The sequence below is a fragment of the Trachymyrmex septentrionalis genome, unplaced genomic scaffold, assembly GCF_001594115.1.
Source record: "Trachymyrmex septentrionalis isolate Tsep2-gDNA-1 unplaced genomic scaffold, Tsep1.0 scaffold22, whole genome shotgun sequence".
Taxonomy (NCBI): Eukaryota; Metazoa; Arthropoda; class Insecta; order Hymenoptera; family Formicidae; genus Trachymyrmex; species Trachymyrmex septentrionalis.
The window spans coordinates 704869-715367 of record NW_017305375.1 but is presented as its reverse complement, the minus strand read 5'-3'; the positions used below and the strand labels follow the sequence as shown (position 1 = coordinate 715367).

Sequence of the window (10499 nt, the reverse complement as noted above, 5' to 3'; positions counted from 1 at the left end):
TTATAAATAATATATGAGTGATCACTTGTCACAAATATTCAACAAATACAATTGTTGTCGTAACTAATTATCACAAAATGCAATCGATTATCTTAGAAGTTGATATCGATTATATAGTATCTTTTAGAAGGTACAATTAGTAAAAGTATTTGATCCGAATAAATAAATAATTAATATATACCAAATAAATAATTTGCTACACATAAAAAATAAATACTATGCACTACATGTTCAATTGTGAGCCATGGTAATAAATAATTGTTTCAATAAATAATTTTGAGAAATTATCACGGATCGTAAAGCGAATTTGCACATTTCGCAAATGATCGCTACATGACAAACGATTATTGTCAATAACTTCAAAGTTTACTGCACCGTCATGTAGTGACGTGATTTTATAGTTACAGTCACGGCAGGTGCTAAATCAATTTACATCAGTGGTACACGTTGCTTAATAATCTGATGTATCTTCTTGTGTCATTTTCTGATGAAAATGATCGATGACCCGCTATTGACAAGAATAATACTTCTTTTCCTTATGTTTAACAGTTGAATACGTGCTTCCAAGCATGTAAGTAGTCTCGATATTTGAGAACTACGCCCCAGTCCCTGATGAGTCTTCGTGTTTCATCGACAGGATTTCGCTCGGTATGGCTCATGATGCTTCGTTCCACACGTGTCGGGAGTCCTATGGTGGGCAAGGAGATAATGTTGCTTTCGACTTCGCATAACATCATTGTTAAGTACGATTGAGTCGCTTTAAGAGCTTGTCGAATTTGAGAGTTAGGCTCGTCCTCGACCAATTCCTCGAATGCCACGGCAAATTTCTGAAGGTCCATATGCAACTTTGGGAAATAGTTAACAATCTGCAAAAACAGTTATTACAAAATTATTACTTTGTTTTAATGTTTAAATATTTAAATATTGAGGAAACTGCTCACTTAAGCTTGCTCATTAATATTTATATGATTCGCTTCAAGATATTATTAAACTTTGACGTAAAGATAAGCGATTACGATAGCATCACTTCTTTTCTTGTCAACGAACTGTTAATGTCGACTGTAAATATTGCTCCGTTAGAAATTATTCTATTACATCCATATAAATATTTATGAAGGTTTCGTGTAATACTAATTTTAGTTAAAGAATTGAAATAGAAAATGGCAAAATTCTTCACAGAATAATATCTAAAGATTTAAATATATAAATTTAGCTATACCCTTCTGAGCACACAAGTATAATTTTACTAATTTTTTTATCACACAGAATAATGATTTATTTCATTAAGTTTATGCATTTAAAAAATTTATCGCAAATGTTTATTGTATAATTTCAAAAATATTTTTTCTGATCACATACACAAATGTAAAAGAGAAAAAAATGCTAAAGGTAAAATATTTTGAATACGCACACTGAAAGAAAAGATTGGCTGCTGCGGCAAATTAGATGGTAAAATATGGCATAGCATTTTTAATTGACTGCAGCAGCTAATTTTTTAGTTACATTAGCCTATCCGCGTCAATTTAGGATTACGATAGCCTAACGGAACCACCAATTGGCTGCTACAACCAATTAAAAATGCTACGTCATCTTCAGCTAATCTTTTCTTTCAGTGCGAATGATAGAAATTGTGAGTTATCACAATTAATCAAAGAAGAATTTTACGATTGACGAAACCTAATTTCCCTTCGCGTTATCAGCGATTGCAACTTAATCGCCATGCTTAAGATTCCATTGTAAAATCCCACCTCCATCCGAGAACGCGCGACTAAAACCCCAACAAAGTGCAACGCTGAAGATCAATGTTGCTGCAGTCTACGGCGATCGGGGCGTGGCAGAGAGAGGGAAGAGAGCTGCGTGCCCGAATGCGGACATCCGAAGAGTACCGCGGGGAATATCGCGATATCAGCCTTGCGTTATCAGTGTGCTTGCATCGAGGAGGCAGACGAGCGCGATTACGCAGCCGCACGACCCGGCGAACATGAGTGCACACGTACGGCCGTGTTGCGCGCGCACTGCATGAAAGACCGCGCTCGCTCCTGCTCGCCTGCTACTTTATAATAATTACCGTCTCATTAAAATTTGTTATTTAACGTTGCGTTAATCAATTGCAACCGGGTGGTCAGCCGACTGGCCGGTCGCTGAAAACGCGACGGTGGCCTGTAACACTGCTCTCTCTTTCCTGCACACTCGTTATCCGTCTCTCCTCTGCACGCGGTAGTATCTTGTACGGATTGCTCTTTCATTTCTGCTACACGGTAACGACAGTTACGAATGATGAATATTAACGATCGCAAAGAAACTAACGGCCTGAGACACAATGTTGCGAGCGTTGACAATGAAGGAAGAACTGTTGTAGCAAAGTAGCTAATGTAGCTAACAATGTTGCAATGAGAAGTATTATTGTAATATCACATAAAGGATCTAAGAGAGAAAGAGAGAAGAATCTCGAGTAGAAATAAAATCTAATTTAGAAAAATTTATCTATAGAGCAACTTCCAAAGAGATTTCCTGCAATTGCAATATCTCTTGGGCAAAATAATGGCCAATTGGAGGCGCAATTGATGTCACGTATTTATGTTAAGAGTTGTTGATGGCTGGATAAACCGTTTGAAACTCTTAATAACGGCAAAACCTAAGTTGCGGTCCGAAACACATATGATATAAACGAGCAACAATGTTAATTGAATGATTGTACTCACCATTGGAGTACTAGCGTCGACCAGTTTTCTTACGAGATTCACATCCTTCTTGCCGGGTACCCAATTAGGTATGTACTGGTGGTCGTCGACGCCAATCCTAACTTTCTCATACAGGTATTCGTAATCTCGAATCAAGTAGTCCTTCAATGTCAGCTGATGTTGCAGCTTAAGGTTCTCGAGACTTGTCTTCATTTCCTCCTCAAGATTTTTCAAAGGGACGGCTCGTAAATTGAGTTTTCCACACGGTAGATGCCATATTGGTATTGACCCGGATATCTTTGGAGCCGCAAAAGCAACGGCCAAGATAGATGAAATTAGATTAATTCTCTCGAGGAGCATGTTTGAATTTATTGTCGTACAATTTTTCGCAGTTACTCTTCGTAGTGGCGATCTTGTCGAATCGGCTTGGAAAAATGATAATGATAAGGCACTGAACGATATTCTCGATCGACGTGAGATCGTGAACTAAGATTGTCAAACTCTCATGCTTCCTCCTTATATATGGGATTGTGTAAACAATCGTACATACGCACGTATGTTTGACGTCTCGTGCGTCGGTGAAGCAGCCCGAGCGGCTAAGGTTTTATCTACCTTTTTTTTATTGTATCGTCGCTAGAACTCTGGAAATTAGTCACAGGGTTCTCTCTGAAAGTAGTCTCTTTTATTGAAGTAATGATACCTTTTTTTTTTTAAAGCATTTCCGGTCAAAACGTCGCCGATAAGTGATACTACTTAAGGAGGGAACCTGACGATTTACAATGCTGAAAAGTAGCTGTTTTTTTGCGATTTTTTTATGAACAAACCATGAAGCCGATCTTTCTAAAACTTTAGGGGTGATTTGTTATATATTTCAACAATACAAAATAATTTTTTAATATGAAAATAATGAATACAATAATAAGCAAAGGCCGGAAGATTATCCGTCGACTGACGTACCAATTCGAGTCGACAATAACGCATTCTTCACGAGTCTCCCCACGCCACTCGCCAAAAATCGCGGAGCAACAGAGCGATGAGTCTGATGAGGGATGGAGGGGAGGACGTCTAGTGGTTGATACATTCTCACAAATCTCAGATCGTTATCTGGGCTATTACAATTATTATTGTCTAGTAATAAGTTATATATTAATCATTTGTTATATATTAATCATATTGTGCTTCGGCACACATATCGTTGTATATCTGTGCGACGCGACGTGACGTATCTGTTTCGCAGGCTATAACTTTAAAAGTTACGAGTATATTTTTAAAGAGTAATACTATCGATTAAAGCAAAAAAAAAAAACGAAAATTTTGACCCTCTAAACCAGATTCTTCCCTTAAATGTTTTGATGTGTAACGATTTATTGTATAGTATTCTTTTACTAATAATTTATTTTAGTTAATAAAATTAATTTGCCAAATTAATACTTATGCCGATATGATTAGAATAAATTATAATTATAATTTATATATATATTTCATTTTATAGTTTATTATTCTATAAACGCATATATTAATGATTTCACATTCATCACAGATTTCTTGTTGTGTAACTATCCAAATTTATCTAAATGACGTATTCACTTAACAGTGATCAATAATTTCTATTGGCTTTGTAGATCTTGTCTATAGTATATATATTATAGATGTTTCGATTTTCCCCGAAACATGAACGGTACTTGTCGTCACGCATTTATGGCGTCTGCATGTACCTTGAAAGTACGTGCAATTCTGTCAGAAATCTCTCGGATGCCGTGCGTACTATTCAAACACCGTTGTATTTGCATTATGAATCAATTGGGAAAGCCATGTCGTCAAACGAATTATTAGAGATCCGCGATCGAAATTTCGTCATACTTACAAGTACTTGTAAAACAGTTATATCTATTTGTATAATAAGTCTAAATTATTATGGGAAAGGTTCGTTACTATAATTGGAAGCGAAAAGAATGAAGTTGAAAAATATTTATAATAAGAGGTATCGATCTTCAATGTTTATTACAACTTTATTTTGAGACACAATATATGATTTCGAAAAATTCAATACATGTAATAATAGATAATTTGAAAAAAAAAAAATTATTATTGAACAATTGTATTTGTCCACGAACGATAAGTCTCTGTATATTTCTTAAATATATCATGACAATACATTTAACTGTATCCTTAAAAGTAAAATAATTTCATACAGTTTCGTACTTTTACGCATGCAAGTGATTCCGTTCTGATGACCCATAAATAATTTTGACGTCAGAAGAGGTCAATTCTTTCCCATCAAAATATGAGGAGGAGAGGAGATGGTGACAAAACCATTTCCTCCTCCATATTTAATTTATGAATGAAGTAGACGTAATGAACGTACGTCGATGCGTACGTCGATGTTGTACCACCAAGGGATATGCCATAAAAGGCGATACTATAATTAGATTTTCTGAATTCACCGAACTAAGATTAGAGATCTTCTCACGCCCGATTAAGTTGCGATGCATCGTGACGTGTTATTTCGCGAGCGTATATCATGAACGAAAGAAAACAAATAATGACCCCATTCAAACGTGCATCATATGCATTGGCGTGATTTTACAAAGTTTGTTGGAATAATTTCAGTACATTTAAATATAGTGAGATAGTCAATTAAATAATGTTTAACGCTTTAATAAATTATTTCGTGATTATAACATTTATATTGTTATGTAAAGCTACAATGTATAGCGCGTATGATCGATGAAATAAATAATAAGTAAAAACGTGTAATAGGCGTTATCGTTTTTAATGATAAAACAATACGGAAATGTATTAGTAAAACAATTGAATATTAAATATTATTTAAAAGAATGCTTATATTTATGTTAAAATTATGATAAAACATTTGAATTAATGCTCGCGTATTTATTTACAAATATACTTATTTACGAATAGAAAATGAATTGAACAGACAGGTACTTTAGCTTTTTACATAACGAACAATTTATTAATGCAGCAGCGCCAGACAGTTAAATTACAGTAAATAAATTTATCCTTTATAAACGCAAAATGCAGTGTAGAGCAATTACAACCTATCTACTCTTCGTGTACTCCTATTACAACGTTTGATGCGTCTGGGAAAACCTGTTCATAATGAAACTGCACCATGATGTTGGCCTAATCATTTTACTTATAGAAAAGTAGTAAATTAAATATAGAATAATTTTAAATTTATAAATAAAATACAATATAAATTAAATACGACTTTAAAGTTTCCAGTAAAAAGAAGTTGCTTATGCAAATAATTATTAAATAAGTAAAAAATTTGATAGTGATATTCATGATTATTACAATTACGCTTTTTTGTCTTTAAAATAAAATATAGCTAAATATATTTTTAAATAAATGTTATAAATAAAGATAATTATGCCACTATATGCGAAAGCAAACAACAAAGTAGCATTGCGATATAGCAATATTTATAGCATGTATATAAATATGTAATGGCAGTTATAAAACAACTAATGCTATGCATTATTGAACTGCTTATCTAGTTAATCGCTTAAAATATTGCTGCGATGAGTCATGTTTATTGCATTTTAACTAGCATATTCTTATCTACATTATTTCCAGTTATATACATTATTGATAACGATCGAATGTTATGCAGAATGAACATCCTTCATGCATTCCTGATCCTTCCGGTTAAATGTTCATGTAAAACGAACGATTTACAATATTGTTGAAATTAAACTATTACGTGGATTATAAAGGATTATATCTCTGCCATCCAAACTTCGATACAAAACATTGAATTTATTCGAGATGATCACATATAAGTAAAGACATGACAATAAATAGTATATGCAATGGTAACGTGATACAATAAATAGAACAGAACACTATGCATATACGACCGAATAAATATTCTATGTGTATTGTATAAAATGCATTATGACCTTAAATTTAAGTGCGCGTCTACGAACAATTATGCATACATAGTACAAAAATATGCGTAACGCTAAGTTATGAACGTAACTTAAGTACTGCTTCATTATAAAATATCGGATTTGCATGATATAAATATATTTTAATCTATCGCAAAAAGTCACGTCGTTACTGTACTGATACGCGTATAATCAAGATTTACTCGAACGATTCTCATTAAAATTAATCTCTTATCGATTAGTACACTCATGTATATATGTATAATCGGAAAATACATAAAAATCATCGAACTTTATCTCCGTTAAAACGCTTCTGCCATCGTATACGCGCTTACAACGCAGTGACGGACTAACTATAAAAGATAAAATTGTCATGTGTTCTCACGACAAGGCGAGATTCTTCGGCACAACACACCGGAAAGGAGGAGAGAATCATCTACGTCTACGTACGGTACGCGTCAACGCACGATACCTATCTATGTAAATATATATGTATGTGCATATGCGTCTATGTATAAACGTAGGAACTCTGTACGTCCGCGTACGCTTGGGATATCACAGCTAAACGACATTAAGTTTTCGCGTCATCCGCTTAAAGCTAGAATAAATAAGTTTCACGAGCCGCCTAAACTCGTTGTCGATCCTTTTACGTACTATCGTCACCTGCGCGTGTCGCAGACTCCGTCGATCTAATCGAATGAACTCAAATCCGTGACCGTGTAACAAGCCGCCTTGATCGTGAGCGTAATCTGTGTTGGCATCGATATATATAAATATCGGACTCAAGACGGCCAATCTTAAAAATACAATATATCTACGAATTTGTTCTCTCTGCACTTTTTTTCTCTTTCTCTCTTCTCAATGCGCATTTCCATAATGTACTGTTCTTTCGTTGATCTCAGATTGTTGAGTGTGCCTGAGAATGAAAATGGGGTTTTTAAATTCCTTTTACATACACACGATAAGATTATGTGTTTCACTTTAACGGCGGCTGTAATCCATTTGGACCGATATTTTCGGCGAGTCTAATCGATTTGAGTGCGCCGTGTACTTCGAAACATTATTATCAACATTTATTATGGTCTATGCTCGGCATGTATGTTATTAGATATAATACTGTTCTGAAGTAGATCTTTTAATACTGGTCTCTAAGTACGCAGCCGTTATTGATGAAATACTTTTATCATTATCCAATAAAGTTTGATTCTACCATCTTTCAAGAATATTTGAACCAAAATTATTGAATTGGATAGTTCTTTTACGGCTGTTGAGATACATAATCTTACAATTAGTACAATAGTACGATTTTGTTGGCAAATCTGCGAAAAACGATTAAAACTATTGAAGTGAACATGATTGCGATAATGGAATAAATATAAAAGTTATGTTAGTGTGAGATAGTATACGATTCGACGCTGTATAAAGCAGTGTCTTTAAATTATCAGCAGATCTCGTCGAAGCGCAAACTTCTTCAGGTTCGACATGTTGGTCTATGTTTGTAACGTAGGTCCTTTTTGCTTCTTCATCAGTCTGTTCCTTTGAGATCCCTTTCGTAGGTTTTGACGCAAAGAATTATTTCGACCAGACTTCCTTGTCGGTTTATGTTTTCTCATTCCTTTGCCTTTTAACCACTTTTTAGGCATATTCGGCGTAAAAGTCAAAGGCATTTTTTTATGATCGCAAATGTTGTCAGTAGTGGCGTTGCGAAAAACTTTTATCCAATCTTTCAAAAAAGTATGATAAAGTTTTAACACGCCCCAATCTTGAATCAACATTACAGTCAGATCGCCCTTTTTGGCCCAATGCAAATCCGTTATGATGAATGCATCGTTTAGAGTAGTTCTTAATTCCAGATTTATCATAGCGGCTTCGACTTCACACAGCAACTGCAATCATACAAATGAGAAGTATTACTTTTACATGTTCGCACTTTCACTTAAAAGGTTGATATTCGTTCGACGCCTAATAAGTTTTGACTCAAGATGGCAAGTTTGTGTAATAAAGTTATTTATAGCTTTATATCTCGTTCTTGCTAAAGATTAATTTGATTTACGAGTAATATACGTATTAACGTGTGATGTAAATACAATTTCCAATTAATCGGTGTGAATATAAATCTTGTTAAAAGTAAACAATGCGCTATATAACTTACCCTAAGAACTTGATTATCCGCTTTGTCGATAATCCTGGTCCGCCTTTTAATGATGCTGCGAGTGACATCGATGTTAGAATCGAGATGATATCCTTTAAGAAGATGGAACGTAAACGAGAACCTCTGAAGCGCATCATATAGGCGTGGAAGAGCACGCTCAGCTTTCTTTCCTCTCTCCAAACACCAAAGTTCCGTGTGATACCATTCGAGTTGCCTTTTTGGCAACCAATTCATCTTGTACTGCTCCTTCAGCAGCACTCTGTATACCTGGTAACAAAAAGATAAAATACTATGTAACCTTTTGAGTCGTAATTATATGATCGGGTCGATGTAACGCAACTAAATTGCTTTTGAATTTTTTTCTGTATCGTAGATAGAATTTTATTTTATTAAAAGTTTACTGCAGTTGTGTGTATCACATGCACATAATTTATTTGTACTTTATGCGTATCATTGAGTATAAAATAATTTATGACTACACAAATCTTATTCGACTCGTACCGTTATGCTGCATAAATTCAGACGTAAATTACAAGTGGCTGTCGTACATTTATGAATTATTTAATGAATTATCTGGCGTAATGCACATTTGCGCGCATAAGCAATCTTATTTGTTTATATAGTCTAGTACTACGTTCACTACGTTATCAAAAAAACCGTAATATCACAAATCTGTCTCGGAATGCAGCCATGCGTGTCCAGAGTAAGCTTTAAAGTGATAAAAGTCGATAAACAAAATATATCGTTCTATCCAAGCCATCGTGATCCGTGCGGGATAAACTCGATCTTAGGCTCTCTAGTAGACCAAACAATAACATTTATCATCTCGTTACAACCACGTGATAAACAAGTAAAGCCTCTTATGTAAATGTATTCGCTTATCTACGTCTCGTGAGGACTACGTTTAATAACATTTTGCGATAATGATATTTTTAATATCGAGCGTAACGACACGTTCGTTCCACGTGACGGAAGTGGCTTGTCATCAAATCTGCGAGATGCCTAGAACGCGCCGCGGGACTGTAGAAAAAGTAATTATGCTGAATGTGCGTGGCAATCGTAGCCAATGCAAATTGCCGGCGGAAAATAGGACTGCACTAGCGATGAGTTGCAACGCGCGCACGTGCGAGTCCCCCTTGAGCGAGCACTGCCCACGCGGTTTTACTCCGACACCACCGCGCTGCAATTAATTACAGAATCGCGGTCGCGAGTAGAGCGCTCTCGTCTCTCACCTTCGAGTAAACTATGCGCACGTCCTTGAAAGTCTTGTTGAAGTGATTTTGCGCGACTCGCAATTGCGTTCGCACCCTCTTCATGATGTTGTTCGTATCGCTGGAATTATGCATCCTTCGCGAGGCCGCCAATCGGGTGCCACAAGGATGTTGAAACCAGGGTTCTATGTCACTGGAGTTCGGCACAAATTGTAGATCGTAGGACGTTCCCGATGCCGAGTTCAGCCACGAAGTCAGGAAGAAGGCAAAACTCGTAAGAGTAATCGTTTGTGCCACCGAGTCTGTAAAGTGAAATAAGAATTGTCGTCAGAAAAATATTGGATAGTACTTAAGAGTAATAGAATGGAGATGAAACTTGTGCAACTATTTTGCGCTTTCTGATTGTTCTTGCAAAAATATTGCATCGTGACGTATTGATTTTAACATAAACTTAAGGATTACAATGTTCAATTTTCAAGAGGTAGCCTTGAAGATAGCATTTATAGTTACATTCTTTATGAATTTATAGATACGATATTAA

The 10499-nt window shown here is 35.4% G+C and overlaps 2 protein-coding genes across 2 annotated transcripts in view; both read right to left on the bottom strand.

Moving 5' to 3' along the window:
• Positions 1 to 542: 542 nt before the first annotated feature.
• Positions 543 to 3041, bottom strand: LOC108748213. Its single transcript, XM_018486247.1, has 2 exons — positions 2703 to 3041; positions 543 to 866 (listed from the first exon to the last, which is right to left on the bottom strand). The coding sequence occupies exons 1-2, from the start codon at positions 3039 to 3041 to the stop codon at positions 543 to 545; spliced, it is 663 nt and encodes a 220-aa protein (XP_018341749.1).
• Positions 3042 to 7982: 4941 nt separating this feature from the next.
• The window catches only part of LOC108748212, a 4576-nt gene continuing 2059 nt past the window's right edge, over positions 7983 to 10499 (bottom strand). The window contains exons 2-4 of the mRNA XM_018486246.1: positions 9980 to 10260; positions 8748 to 9014; positions 7983 to 8481 (exon numbers count right to left, since the gene is read on the bottom strand). Of these exons, the coding sequence (XP_018341748.1) occupies positions 8086 to 8481; positions 8748 to 9014; positions 9980 to 10260 (944 nt within the window). The 3' untranslated portion in view covers positions 7983 to 8085. The remainder of the gene's footprint in view (positions 8482 to 8747; positions 9015 to 9979; positions 10261 to 10499) is intronic.

Coding starts and splice junctions, on each gene's coding strand:
- LOC108748213 (XM_018486247.1), bottom strand. CDS start 3,041: ATGCTCCTCGAGAGAATTAATCTAATTTCATCTATCTTGGCCGTTGCT. Junction 867..2,702: donor TCGACGCTAGTACTCCAATG/GTGAGTACAATC, acceptor CTGTTTTTGCAG/ATTGTTAACTATTTCCCAAA.